Source organism: Poecilia formosa, unplaced genomic scaffold, assembly GCF_000485575.1.
Source record: "Poecilia formosa unplaced genomic scaffold, Poecilia_formosa-5.1.2 Scaffold84, whole genome shotgun sequence".
NCBI lineage: Eukaryota > Metazoa > Chordata > Actinopteri > Cyprinodontiformes > Poeciliidae > Poecilia > Poecilia formosa.
In genome coordinates this window covers 2,187,117-2,201,135 of record NW_006800023.1, presented here as the reverse complement: position 1 = coordinate 2,201,135, position 14,019 = coordinate 2,187,117, and the positions used below count along the sequence as shown (strand labels likewise).

General features: G+C 38.6%; 1 protein-coding gene across 1 annotated transcript; it reads right to left on the bottom strand.

Moving 5' to 3' along the window:
* Nucleotides 1–2,481: 2,481 nt before the first annotated feature.
* On the bottom strand, nt 2,482–14,018 carry LOC103141506 (chondroitin sulfate synthase 2-like). The gene is made up of 4 exons (XM_007557180.2): nt 13,413–14,018; nt 9,237–9,801; nt 5,699–5,881; nt 2,482–4,715 (listed from the first exon to the last, which is right to left on the bottom strand). Exons 1-4 carry the CDS (start codon nt 13,700–13,702, stop codon nt 3,453–3,455), a joined length of 2,301 nt encoding a protein of 766 aa, XP_007557242.1. The 5' UTR covers nt 13,703–14,018; the 3' UTR covers nt 2,482–3,452.
* Between the last annotated feature and the right edge of the window lies 1 nt (nt 14,019).

Below are 14,019 nucleotides of genomic sequence, written 5' to 3'. Positions count from 1 at the left end.
CATGAATTTCCACAATAATTTGCAAAAAAACGGAGGGACTGATTGACATAATTTGGCAGTAAACAGATAAAAACTGCATTGACTTGATTGATAAAATAATATTTAAGCACATTTAGCATTTAATCTAGGATTTACAGGGCCACATAAAAAGCTGTGGTGGATCGGATTTGGCCCCCGGGCCTCGAGTTTGACACTTGTGATCCAGACCTTTCATGCTGACAGAAAGGCAAGAAAACAGAACATTTCAGTAACTTCATATTTTAATCTCAACCTCATTATTTCACAGTGATTTCTCTGGAAGACTCTTCAGGAAAACATTCACACCAAGTTAGAAGATATATATAAAAAAAAATCAGCATAAAAATGAACTTAATGATCTGTGTTCACACTGTGAATAAAACAGAAAAGAAACGCGGCGGACCACCACGGCAGCTGTAGTGTCTCCAACATATATATTAAATCCAATTACAGTTAAATAAAAGGACTCGCCTCGGTTTTATGTATTTCAAAGCAAATGTGATGAAAAAGTGTCTACAGCGAGCAAAATACATTAAAAGGGCCTGTCAGCGAAATTACAGTGTATTTACTCTGCCTCAAACAGAAGGTACGAGTCATGAACAGTACTGTGATATACACACCGCTGCACTTGAAGAAACAAAAAATGTCTTTGAAATTTAAAATCCCGTCGCCTAAAAGCTGCCTGTCCAGCTGTGTTATCTGTAATATTGCACATTTTAATGTACTAATAAATAACTGCTGTCCAGCACTAATACATCCATTACTGCTCAGAGACAGAAGAAACCTCCTACTGCATTTCACAACATCTGGAGTTCAAACACACCATATTTAGCAAAAAATAAAAAATCATCCAAAGCACTTTGGAACAGCTAAACCTTCTCCAATTTTTGCTTCTGTTGATGTAGAAAAATATTTCTAATGTAATTAAAATATATCCCGACATCCAGACAGTAACAACGTCATTATTCGTAGGGCTTGTTTGTTTTGTACCATTAAAAAAAATGTTCAATAAGAAACATTTCCAGTAAGTCAAGTCTTCATAAATCAAACCCAACAGATGCTTTCCAGAGAGCTCCTCCTGGCTTCGAGGCACACGTTACGTTCAGCCTGCAGATGGTCGAGTTCATGGTATGTCCAAGTTCGCAATAAAAACTCAACCGAGACCCCACTTCAGTCTCCCAGCTGTGGCAGGCGTTATAAACACACAGAAAGCTCCACTCTCCCAGCCATACGAGTTCAACAAATACCACTTTTTATATATATATACATATATATATAAAACAAGACAGCCAACATATGAAACGTCTTTGTCAAGGCACGTTATACAAACACACTTCTGTGAATACTCAAACCAGTTAAGTATCAAAAGTGCAAGAACTGGGGCACACAAGCAGTGGTGCAATGTACCGTTGGAAATAAAATAAAACATTAACTTCCAATTTAATGATACGGATTAAATCAAAGGGCATCCTCAAAAAGCAAACCAGTCACTGCTCATAAGTCAAACCCCTCTGAGAAGCAGCAATGAAATCTTTTAATTACAAACCGCTTATTGTTTTTGGTTAATTGGTTTCCAAACCCAACATACCTACTGCATTAGCTCACTCTATCCAAACGAAAAGCATTTCATTCATCAGAATGTAACACAACCAAGATGCACATTCCAAAAAGCATTATTTCCCCTTGAACGTTTTAATGCTCTTTTTAATGCAACCACAAACCGTTTTATTTGAGGGATAAAGTAGAGAATAAGTACATGGTTTATAAAATGTAAAAAAATAAAATCTGGTGTTAATAAAACCTTAAAAAATACTAAAATACTAAATACTAAAAGCGAAATGCATTACGGTGGAAGCATCATGCTGTGGGGACACTTTACAGTTAAACCAGGTAGAGGATACAAAATATTTTAAAAATCAACTTTTTTTTAGCTTTTTATTATGTTTTAATGTCGTAACATGATATAGGGGAAGTGTCAGAAAGAGTAAGCGTTTCTTAAAAAGACAGAGACCCAATTTCAAGGTGTAATATTTCATATGCTGCATTTTTAATAACTGAAGGTAACATAATTACTTGATGGTGTTATAAAAATGTGTGGAAAATACGTTTTACCGCCCCTTTAAAACTAACTATTAATGAATCTAGTAAAATGTAGAAGCATCATGCATAACCTTCACAGTTATACAGTACACTCCATGTAATATTCTACAAATCTAAATAAAACATATCAAAGTTTGTAGTTGCAATGTGAGAAAAATGCAAAAAAAAAGTTCAAGGGGTGCTAATACTTTTAAAAGACATGTTTGTTAGCTTTCTCAGCTAATCTAAGCTAATGTTCCCAAAAGGAAACTACCTCCTTCTAATTGTGACCAATTAACATAATTACTCCTAACTAGGCATGGGCCGGTCTTCTCACAGCATCTGAAAAATATTTAAAGGAAAAAAAATATGTAACATTATTGCATTTCTTTAATTCCTACTGAGATAAAATATTATAGTTTGTTGTGAACTGCAATATTGAATTTAACATAAAAATTTAATGAATAAATGTTGGGGTAATTTTCAAGTAAACCTTGCCTCTTAAGCCTTTCTGCTCCAGTAGTCAGGTTGAATATTTCACTCTGTCCCAAACACATTTCCATCGAATAAACATTGAAAAAACGACATTGGATTGGGTGTAAACAATGTTAAAATATGGATAAATAGAGTGAAAATATGTCAACACAAACATATCTACTGATACCTAAAGATGGGCAGCAAAGACTTAATTTAAGAATCTGTTTGGGCCAAATTTAGTTGAATAGCCTAAAAAAATTTCTAATTTTAATACATTTTTCAATTCAGTCCTAAAAAGTCAATGTACGCCCAATGTTTGCCGACTAAAGATGGTTGCCAACTGTATTTATGAGTAAGTGTGTTTGGTGGAGCTACTTTACTTTCCAAATCTAAATTTGTTCTTGTAGGCTCAAGAGAAAAGAAGTGGTCTTCTTTCAGCCACCCGACTGGCAGTGTGCAGCAACTAGTTTTGTTAGATTTCAATGGAAGAAATTTAAACTGGACGTACAGCAGCCGGCCCATGCCTACCCCTGAGTATTCTCAGTCTTTGGTAGCGATTTCCACCTGAATGCTGAGGAGACGACACAAACTCCTCAAAGCTACCGCAAAGCCACGAGTCTCTGGTTTCTATGCCTCCCCTAGTGGTCAAAACTGCTTATTGCAATTTTTATATTTGTCAGCATAGCTAACACGTTTGGTTTCATTATAAACCTGTGTTGCATCTGTTTATCAAAACTAGCTAAAAAAGACAAAGCTGACAAACAGCCTTTAGGGAGAACCGTTGGGTTGGACTTAAAGCTGGTGGAAGACTTGTTGCTTTTTTCAACCGACTCCAACATCTTCAGTCCGTTTTACGAAAATAAAGCAGGTGAAATGCTTCAAGTACTGTTTCCTTGTTCTTGCTCGAAAAGCAGCATGGCGAGTTGCGATCGGGACCCGAGGCCCTCCATGTTGCTCTGAATACACCGGTGGTAGATGTCTTCGCTGAGTTTGGGGTTGCAGGACTGGTAGCGGTACTGCTGGTGCAGCGCTGGCTCAACAGCTCTGAATACGTGCAGACCGGAATACTTCACAAAAATGTCATAAATGTCCAGGCTTTCAAGGATGTCCTCGTTCTCCTGGACGTCCGCCACCATGCGGGATCGCGTCGCCATGTAGTCGGAGTTGTAAAAGCACGCCTCGTCGAATGACCTGCGGTCAAAATGTCCGGCGTCCTTCACCAGGTCGACTGTGGCTGGGGGCGGCTGGTTGTGGTAGGAAACATCGGGGTTGTACTCCTGGAAGTGGATGGGGAAGAAGACCTGCCAGTTGTTTATGGAGTTCATGCGGCAGCGGTTGAGAAACTCGGCGTTGATGTTCGTGTTGACGTGCGCCAGGAAGAACAAAGTGTCCACCGGGTGCTTTTTGGAGATGATGTCCATGAACTTAATCTGGGACGGTATCTCCGTCTTGACGCTGATCCAGGGGATTTTCACCGTGGGGTATTTTCGTTCGTAAACATTTATCTGATTCTTCGCGTCGATAAATATGTCGTTGTGGTTCACGTGTTGAGCTTCCTCTGGGTCGTAAATGAACAGAAATGTGAGGATGGCGTTTTCGCTCGTCTCAAAGGCGTTGGAGGCAAAGACTTCCAGGAAATGGTTGACGTAGCTGCGGTCTTCTGCAGTCAGAGGTATAATGATGTGGACCCTGGTCGCTTCGGTGACGTAGGGCATGGGAATGATCTCTATGAGGCTCAGGGGTCGCACCAGGTGGACTCTCTTGGTGATGGAGCGGCTGTGACCCTTCTGATTGACGACCTCCAGCTGAAGGTCTAAGGTGTACTCCATGCCCCTGGTGGGGTCGAAGCGTCTGTATCCGTTAATCAGCTGCTGCTTCTTCAGATGTAAAGTGGGCATGTACTTTTTGTTCAGCTCCTCTATGGCTGTGTCTATGACCTCAGCCACATCCAGTTTATCGATACCCCGCAACTCACACTTAGGAGCGCCGTCGATGCAGGAGTAAATCTCCTCCTCTGTGAAGTACTCCCATTTCAGAACTTCAAACCGAGATTTAGCCTCAAAAGGCGGATTGACCCCGACTGGCCACTGGGCGCTTCGGTTGCCTTCAAAAGCGAGAACGCTGACATTTTTTATCTCGGCCTGCGGACACACAACAAGAGGTTTTTTTAATGCCATTGAAAAATGTGTCTATTTTAATTATGGCTGAAACGATTAATCGATTATTGAAATAATTGCCATCGAATTTAGAAATGTATTAATTGCTAACTAATTAATGTGCAATTTCTGAAAAAACAAGGAAGCCAAAACTGTACAAAATGTCACTGCTTCACCTTCTTACAGTCTGTAGTAAGGAAGTAAATTCATAGAAAGTTGAGTGGAAAGAAAAAGCAAAAGAAAAATCTGCTCAATGAAGGATTTTGTAAGTTTCAGAGTTACATTTAAAAATGTTAAGTTTCTCATAAGTTGAGTTGCAAACAAAGGATTATCAAACATAATAAACAAACCAAACATAATGTTTTGGGTTTTTTTTAAGCAAAACACTTTTTAGTTCTCCTTTCAGATGAAAGTAAAGATTGGGTTTCATTTGGAAATCTAAAAATGAACATGGCATCACAGTGTTTGAAATGAGCACAAAACTATTAAATGGAGCGTCTCTTAAACAAGGTAACATATCAAAAAATAAAAAAGACCTCAGACCTTTTCATCAGGTTCACATTTCTGTATTAATACTATTTTTTGCTTCTCTTATGTAGAATTGTAATTTTTTTGAGAAACTGCATTTTGGGCTGACATTAGTGAAAAGTCATAATCGGGGCTGCAACTAGCAACTACTTCTGTTAATCGATTAATTTATCAATTATTCTGATGACTAGTTGAATAAAAAATGGCACAGTCTAATCACGATTAATCGTTTCAGCCCTAGTCATAAAAAATAAACACTTGAAATGCATCAATCTGTATGCAGTGAATCAGATTCATGTCTGAACTGAAATAAAGGATCTTTTTGCTGATATTCTAGTCAGATCTTCTGTTTTTGCGTTTTGCGGGGGGAATAATGGTAAGACGAGATTGAATTTCCGACTGACTCGCAGGTGATTTGTGACTCTTGGCAATCTGCTTACCTGCAGCTTAGCAATCTCATTGTAAGTCTTCTGCAACTCAATCTCGGAGAAGTATCGGTGCAGCCGGTACATTTGTTCGGGGTCAGACACGGGATGAACAGTCAGGGCTCTCTTGAACTTCTCATTCTGCTCTTTATTTGGGTCCGAGTTTTTTCCGAGCTCGTAATGGTGGTACTCGAGTCCCTGCAAAGAAGACAAACAAAGAGCGCTCTTCATGAGACGTGATGGCATGACAGAAATACGCCGAAAGCCGTTCCAGGCCTGGTTGTTATGGAGCGTTACTTCCTTTCAAACATTTCGTGCCAACTAGACAGCGTATCGGGCTCATCTCCACGGGAAAGTTTGCTCAGTGAACTGAAGCTTCACAGTGATGCTAAAAAGAAAAACTGACTTTCACTGCGGGGCTAGCAACCATGTTTGCTCTTTGACAAATTCACAGGAACTTCGAAATAAAACAAAAGACGTGACTGAGGACATAATCAGCTGAAAAACCCCCTGAAAAGAATCTGATGAAGCCATTAAGAGAAGAAAGAACGGAGGAAGCGCTTAGCTAAGCAGCGAGGCCGCTCTATTACCAGTGTTTGCCAACAGCTTACAGCCTGTAGCCCAACACTTAGTGAAGCATTGTCCGTGCCTAATTGGCATCAGCGTTCCCTTTGTACAGGAAAAAAAATGATGTCTGGCTCTGTGTTCAAGCTGTTTTCTCAACTATTCCAGGCCTGTTAACTTCCCCCTGCCTGCTTGCCTCCATTATCTAAAGGGCTAAGTTGAGCCCTGCTGGCTCGGGGCTCTTCTGATAGCCCAGTTACTCCCTCTCAATTGTGCAACAAGATGACTTGCAGCTTGGCCAGCAGCCAAGCAGGAAAAATGGGAATAAAAAGCATTTACATATCAGTTGGGTGAGTCAAAAATAACAAATTCACTTAAGTTACAACATGCTCTGGTAAAGTCTTTACCTCCTTATAAGCTGCTTTTTTATTCCTAAATGTTTAAGATCATCAAACAAACCACAAATACCTTCAAGCATTTGGAATATCTTCCAATTAGTCTTCTCTGCAGATTTTTTCAAATTCATCCATACTGAAGGTTTTTCACAACATATTCATCTGATTTAGGTACAGACTTTGACTAGACCACTCCAACACTATATATTTTTAATCTTTGAGCCATTCAGAGGTAGATCTGCTGGTTTACGTTTAGATTACTGCCTTTCTGGTCTTCAAGGTCATGAACTAAAGGACATTAGGGCTGCAACCAACTATGATTATAGTAATCAATTATTCTGATGATTAATTGATTAATCGAATAAAAAAAAGTGGCACATTCTGCAGATTTGTTATTTAACTACTTAAGCATTTTTTGAAAATACATTTAAAAAATGCAAATATTTAAATTACTTTTTTATGTAAATAAAATGAAAATTCCTTTTTTTAACTGTACACCTGGTCACTTATGGCAAAAGATGTAAAAAACAAAACATTATCTACTAATCTGTGGACTATCTTTGGATTAATAGATGGATACCAAAAGGAGTTTAATAGGAAATGTTTTATTTTAACTTTTTTTTTTTTTGCAGAATTTGAATCAGGTGAAGCTAAAACTGAGTAGTTTTAGATACAAGAAGTTTACAGATAAAGAAGGGTTTTAACTTGGATGCAAAATGTTTTTGTAGAGTTTTGGCTCTGACTGTGTTATGTTTTTCAGCAAAAATAACACTTTGTTTGACTTTGTATCGTCCAGTTAACGATTAATCGATTACTAAATTAGTTGATTATTATTTCCGTAATCGATTAATCACATTTAAGTCGATTAATCGTTGGAGCCCTGAAGGATGCTACTCTTCAGGATTTTCTGACTCAGAGCAGAATTTGTGATTAGACCGTTATGAAGCCGTTTTTCATGAATGCTTGAGGAGTCCCAGAGTTTTGGCACCTTAATGGAGAAACTAGCCTACTTCATGCGTTCACACAGGTTCTACTGAAACGATGTGGATGAAAAATGTACACTGAACAAAATAAATGTGTTTAGTCACTTAATTCAAGATTTACCAAGGGATGCAATTATTTTCTGGTTGGTTTCAATAGTCTTTTTCCCAAATAAACTGAATCAATTACAAACTGAACTTTGTATTTACTCAGGTTATCTTTGAAACTAGTGTGACAAAAAAAGCAAAAACTAAAAAATATTTAACTAATTATTTGCAGTGCACTGTATTTGTTTGTAAATAAAACATTAAAACTAGAAGAACTGAAGCAAACTGTGCTGAAAGACAAACAAAAAACCTCCCTGCAGGCCCTGGGACAAAGCCTGTTTGACCTTAAATGCTAATGACATTATAGGAGCAGAGCATGTTGACCCACAGGGGATTTTCACACCATTGAACCTAAGCTAACCTCTCAGCTGTGTCCCCTGTGCCTGTTTACCTGCCCCGTAATGCCCCAGGTGCAGCGGGGAGTTAAAGGGCACGAGCCCACTCCTCTGTAATATGAATACCATCTCTTTGCTAGCGCCGTAATTACAGATCTATAGAGTTGTCTGTCAGTGCTAGTGCAAAGTAATGATTTCTGCAGGGACGGTTATGTTTTCCTTGTGAGGAGCAGAACCCCCCGCTGCAGCCAGCTGTCCCAGATGACTCTTCTTCGTTTTTACAGCTTAACATTCGTTTAAACTACAGACTGCTTCCTTTCATCTGCTCTCATGTAAAAAAAAACATCTTTTATACCTTCATGTTCGTGTTGAAAGCAAGGAGTTCGCAAATTTTTCCCCAAAAAGCATTAACCTCTGACCAGGACCCTGTTTTCAAACCAGGGTATATATAAAGAAACAAACATTTTGACGGTTTTTTACTATTCCATAATTATTATATTCATTTAGCATAAATGCTAACCTCATACCTTCTGACTTTAGATGTAGCAGAAAATTTTGCATCTGTTACCTGATAATTAAATTTGTCAACACAATTCCCTCTTTCTTATATTTTATATTAATCACATCAAATTTTAATTTATTCCCACAGAGGGGCTGCTGGAGGCTTCATTTGGTCTTTCTCTTTTTAGAAATTTTTGTTTAGTTAAATATGCTTTATGCATATTTTCTATTATAATACACATTACATGGCATTCATGTTTTTCACTGCCTTTCTTTCTTCTTTTTTCAGGATAATTTTCTATGACTTCTTGCCAATCAAGATACTTGAATAAGAAGTTTATATGCTTGTAAAAATTTCCCTGTTTCTACAATCAAGTTCAATTCCTCAAACCAGCTTGTTATGCTGGTTTGAGGAGAAAAGCATCTTGATTAATTTAAATTTCATTTCAGAATTTACATTTAAAAATCAATCATTTTAACTTTTTACATTTTTTTTAAGTTATCAAAAACAGAAAACCAATATTATGTTGAAGAAACTTATGGGATTTAACTTTCTTTTATTTTTGCATGTTTTTCTCATTTTCTCTCCGACTTTCTAAGGCCCCCACAGCGCCCTCTGGTGGTCCCCCCTTTGAGAAAAGAAAAGAAGAGTGAGTTTAAGTCAACTTGCCTCATATTCACTGACACAGTTGGTGCTGGTGTAATCGATGATGCATCTTCCGAGCCACTCATCTGGCCTGGAGCTCAGGATGTCGTTCCTGCAGTTTTCCAGGAAGGGTTGAAGCCGCAGGAGCAAGCTGCGTGACAGGAGGTACCCAAACCCCCCGTAGCAGTACTTCCCTTCCATCTCCCCTCCGATGAACTCTTCAGGACTGCCCATATACAGCTCTCGATCCACGCTCAGGTGCTCCACCAGCTCTCTGATCCGGTCGGCTTCGGTGTAGGCGTCGTCTTGAACGAAGTAGAACCAGTCGTACTCGTTGACGTAGTGGTCTAAGACATACCTGATGGTCTGAAACATGTTCCAGATCAGCCTCTCATCTCCGTGGGAGACCACAAACATGCCGTGGGGGACTTTGCGGTTGCGGGAGCCGGTGAAGAAGACCACGATGTCCAGGTGGTGGCTGATGGTGCGGTTCACCGCCACACCGAGGGTGTTGATGGTGTTTTTGGAGGTCAGGACTCCAACGATCAGGCGCTCCCGCATGCCAAGCTCCGTGCTTATGTACTTAGCCCTGAGAAACAAGGCGGAGAACAACTGGATCAATACAGCGGTTTGATAGTTTGACTGATTTTTGTTATTTATTCAGGGAGTCATCACAATACTTCAAAACGCTCCAACATTTTAAACAACTTGACTGAAAATGTTCAGCCAGAAGGTAGCGCTGGACGATATGGCTAAAAAAATACACCACAATATAAATGTTTCATGTAGATAATCATTGATCAGTATTTTGTTTTAAATATATGAAATACTGACAAAATGGTGATACCTTTCCACTTTTATCCACAGTTCTCACTCCACGTCGGTGTGGTTTATTTTTAAAAAGCTACGAGAAACAGTGGGAAAAACCTTTAACTGCTGCTGCGCAAGTTACTCAAGTTGTTGCTAGGTAACCAAAGAATGAGTGAGTTGCTAGGTAACCAAAGAATGAGTGAGTTGCTAGGTAACCAAAGAGGGCGTGAGTTAGTTCATTCCACCAATCTTCCGGCTGTGAAAGGTTTAGCGGTTAAAGTCTTTCTTTTGCCTACATCCCCCAGAATTCTGTGCAGTTCTGAATCAGAGTTCAGAGAATATTTTATATATTGAATATTCTATCAGACATATCGATATAGATATGTCTGATAGGATACATCAGACATATCTATGTCTGATAGAACATTCAATGTATAATTGAATATATTGCAACATATGTTGTTACTGATTTATTGTCGAACCTTAGCAGAAGCACAACACTTATATTTACACCTGACCTATAGATCAAAATAAACTAAACTTCATAAATAATTACAATATAAAACCCAAAACATTTCACTTCTTGTACATAAAAACAATAAACAGAAAAATAAAAGGAAAGAAAATCATCCAAAACTAAAACAGAAAGTAAGGGCATTAAAATAATTAAAAAAAAGAGAGAGGAGTAAAGAAAACGTGGATTTATTTGCAAACTTTTCTAAAATTATGCCAAATAAACATTGTACCTAACATTATCAAAAAGTGTGATCATAAATATGTTGCACTATTTTAGCAACAATAGGATTAATTGTTGTTTTTTGGATTTAAAAATCAGATAATGCTCTGCATTTTTATTTTAAAATTTCGCATTTACACCTTGAAACTGTGGTATCCTCATACCAGCCGATGCCTAAAGTACCTAAAATACAACAGAAGGCAACAGGACAGCTGGCTGCATGAACTCTTACATTCAGTTTATTAAAACCAGCTCAGCGGGTTGAGTGATTTCACAAGCTTCGGCTGAAGCCCTAGACATGTCAATCGTTGTGACACACATGGAAACACTAGCAAAGGAAATTACTGCTTCTTTAGAAATTTAAACTTGTAAGAACTCGCAAAGCGATTCATCAAAACCAGCAGCGCAGCCAAACTTTATTTCCTTTTTTTAACCCACATGGCATCTTTGAGGACCCAGTTTAGAGTCATGCCCATTTGATGATTCATCTAATAATAGAGCAACATTATCTGCAAATAGTAGCATTTAGAAGAGTTCACAACTTAAAAGGAAAACTGGTCTACTTCTACTGGTTGCATGAACAAGCCATTATCCATAATGGCTTTCATCAGATGTATGACAAACACAACTGTAAAATTACTTTAGGTTCGGTTTCCATCTTTTTAAAGTTAGGTAAAGCAACTAAATCATGAGTATTTCTGGACTTTTTCTGGTATAACTTGAGAGCCGTCCATCAAGTTGTAATCACCAGGACTTGTTTCATTTCCATTTTTAGTAATTTTCAATGTTCAACTCTTGGTCTTCTGAAAGAAAAACGTGGTTTTATGACTCCAATAAACAATATTGATCAGCAGTAGGAAACATTAGAGTTATTCTGGTTTGATCAGGGGCCACAGTTTATCATATTACAGTTGGAATAATATGTGCAATATGAGCCTTTTATAGCCGTTTATTTCCATAATTCACAGTTTTAAAAAAACTAAACTAATCTAAGTAGCTGAACATAAAAGAGTTTTCAAGATAGCAATGTTCAGGCATGAAGGGGCATCATTAGATGCCACTACCTATTATTCTGTAAAGAATCAGCCTATAAATTAAAGGAATTTACACAATTACATCTTTAATTTTAGCAAAACCTTCTCCTAAACCTAAAAACTATTTCAAGGGACTGAAATAAAATTCAGCCACTTTTGGGAGTGAGGGTTAACGTTCAAACAAGGTCTCTATCCACAGGTTCTTGGAAATGTTTGCCTGCTTATGCAGAAAATGTAAGTTAGACATCCTTCAGTGTGTGGGCATACAGTGGCACCTTGTCAGCCTCAGCTTCAGTCCTCAAGCCTGGCTAGTATTAATAAGCATCTACAAATGTCTGACGGTTTGCTTCATATTTTAATTAGATTTAGGACAGATAACATAAATTGTCTTGTAATAGTTACTACTAGTGGTGGAGGCGAGCAGAAGGAACCTGGTGGTGTGGAAGTGGCCGGTATAATTTAGGAACCGTTTTCAAACACATTTGACACTAGCTGATAAGATAATTGATACCAAAATAAAAAAAGGTTGCACTCTTTATCTTGAGAATTCAACTAGAGGGTTTGCTTTGCAGAAGGATTCGAACAGAAACAACACATTTGTCAGCTTAAAAGTTGAAAATATATTGCTGAAGCGCCGACAAAACTGTGTTTGACATACGTGAAGACCAGCAGATTTTTTTAAAAAGCAACTAAACACATGTTGATTTATTATTCTGCTGTTAATTTGTTTAACTTTTGTAACTTAACTCTGTTGTTTTGTCAGAAAAAAAATGCACGTTGATTATTCTTCTCTTGGGTCAGAATATTTTGTGCTTCTTCTACTTTAAAATGTCAGATTCTACAGTAACAATCACCACTATGTAACAAAATAAATAACCTGACATTTATTCCAACTGTGAAAACAGCAGAACAGTCCTCAGATATCATTTGTTGAGCAACTTCTGGCAGCATCACTGTTTTTGAAGTAGCTTTTTTTACTTTTGTTGGATCACAACCTCTAAAATTTTAATGCTTTTATAACTTTTATAACATTGTAGCTCTCCTGTTTTTACCCTAAACCCAAAACCACATGAACTAAAGTTGTTTTGTTTCAGTAGTTAAAAATGTTCTTCAACACACCCTCAAAACAACTTTGCACAAAAAATAAGGGATGATCAGAATCCATTTTGTTGTGAATTTTTTTAGCTTACAGGCTCAGAAACATCTCCTCCTATTTTGTCTTTCTAAAATATGAAAAAATGACTTCACTAACACTGCTGTTTAAAGTGGTTAACAATAAAACCTTATTATGAATATTTACTGTGTGGTGAGACCAAGTTAATAATGGCCATTTTAATCCCACTTTTTATGGAAACAAAGTTAAAAATCATCTGTTTTGGCACTGGCCCCCATATGGCCACCTCTTCTAAAACTTTCTAGGGTCGCCCCTGGTTATTACTAGCCTGTTGTTACCTTAATTCTCCTATAATTACAGGCCAGACTTGGACACCTGTACATCTGCACCATGTGGGGTCTGACATGATTTATCAACTAGTCCTCGTATTAAGTAAATTACAGCCCACTGTAAAATTACTTGAAGCGTGTATGAAAATCCAGAATGAACTGTGACCCTGAACTGACCTGAAAACTTTCTTTGGAGCACTCGGCTGGACTTGTTTGTATGGGACTATTCTTGGCTCGAAATCCTCTTCGGACTCCACATCGTTGCCAGTGGAAATGGAGCTGGGCTTTCGGGCTCCTTTGAGGAGTCCATCCTGACCCGAAGCCACATCCTCGCCCTCCTTCCCCTCCAGGGGACACGCTTCTTCCGTCCAGCTCACGCTCAACAAACTCAACGTGAAGCCCAATGAAATGCCGATTACCACCGGGCCGAGCGACCGCAGGACAGAAATAAACACTGAAAATCTCATTTTAAACGTCGGCTCTCCCTCCGCTCCTGCCTGCTAGTCCCGCTTCGGTCGCTTCCAGAGGCCGTTCTAACGGGGCTTCTGGGACGGGACAGCTCGGTAGTTCATCAAGTCTGAAGAGACTCAGCTGTATCAAAGTGAGTTTTTTTTTAGAAAAGATGCAGCTTCTTCCTTAAATTCTACGCAGGACTGTTACGTGTCAGTGTCTGCTACCTGGCTCCTCCTCCCCGGCTTGGTGTAAGCATCACGAGGCGGGGCTCCCGGCTGCGCGGGGCGGAGGGATATCACAGTGATGAGCCGGCTGAAGACAGGTAACGGTC

Coding starts and splice junctions, on each gene's coding strand:
- LOC103141506 (XM_007557180.2), bottom strand. CDS start 13,702: ATGAGATTTTCAGTGTTTATTTCTGTCCTGCGGTCGCTCGGCCCGGTG. Junction 9,802..13,412: donor GCTCCAAAGAAAGTTTTCAG/GTCAGTTCAGGG, acceptor CTTGTTTCTCAG/GGCTAAGTACATAAGCACGG. Junction 4,716..5,698: donor ATGAGATTGCTAAGCTGCAG/GTAAGCAGATTG, acceptor GTGTGTCCGCAG/GCCGAGATAAAAAATGTCAG.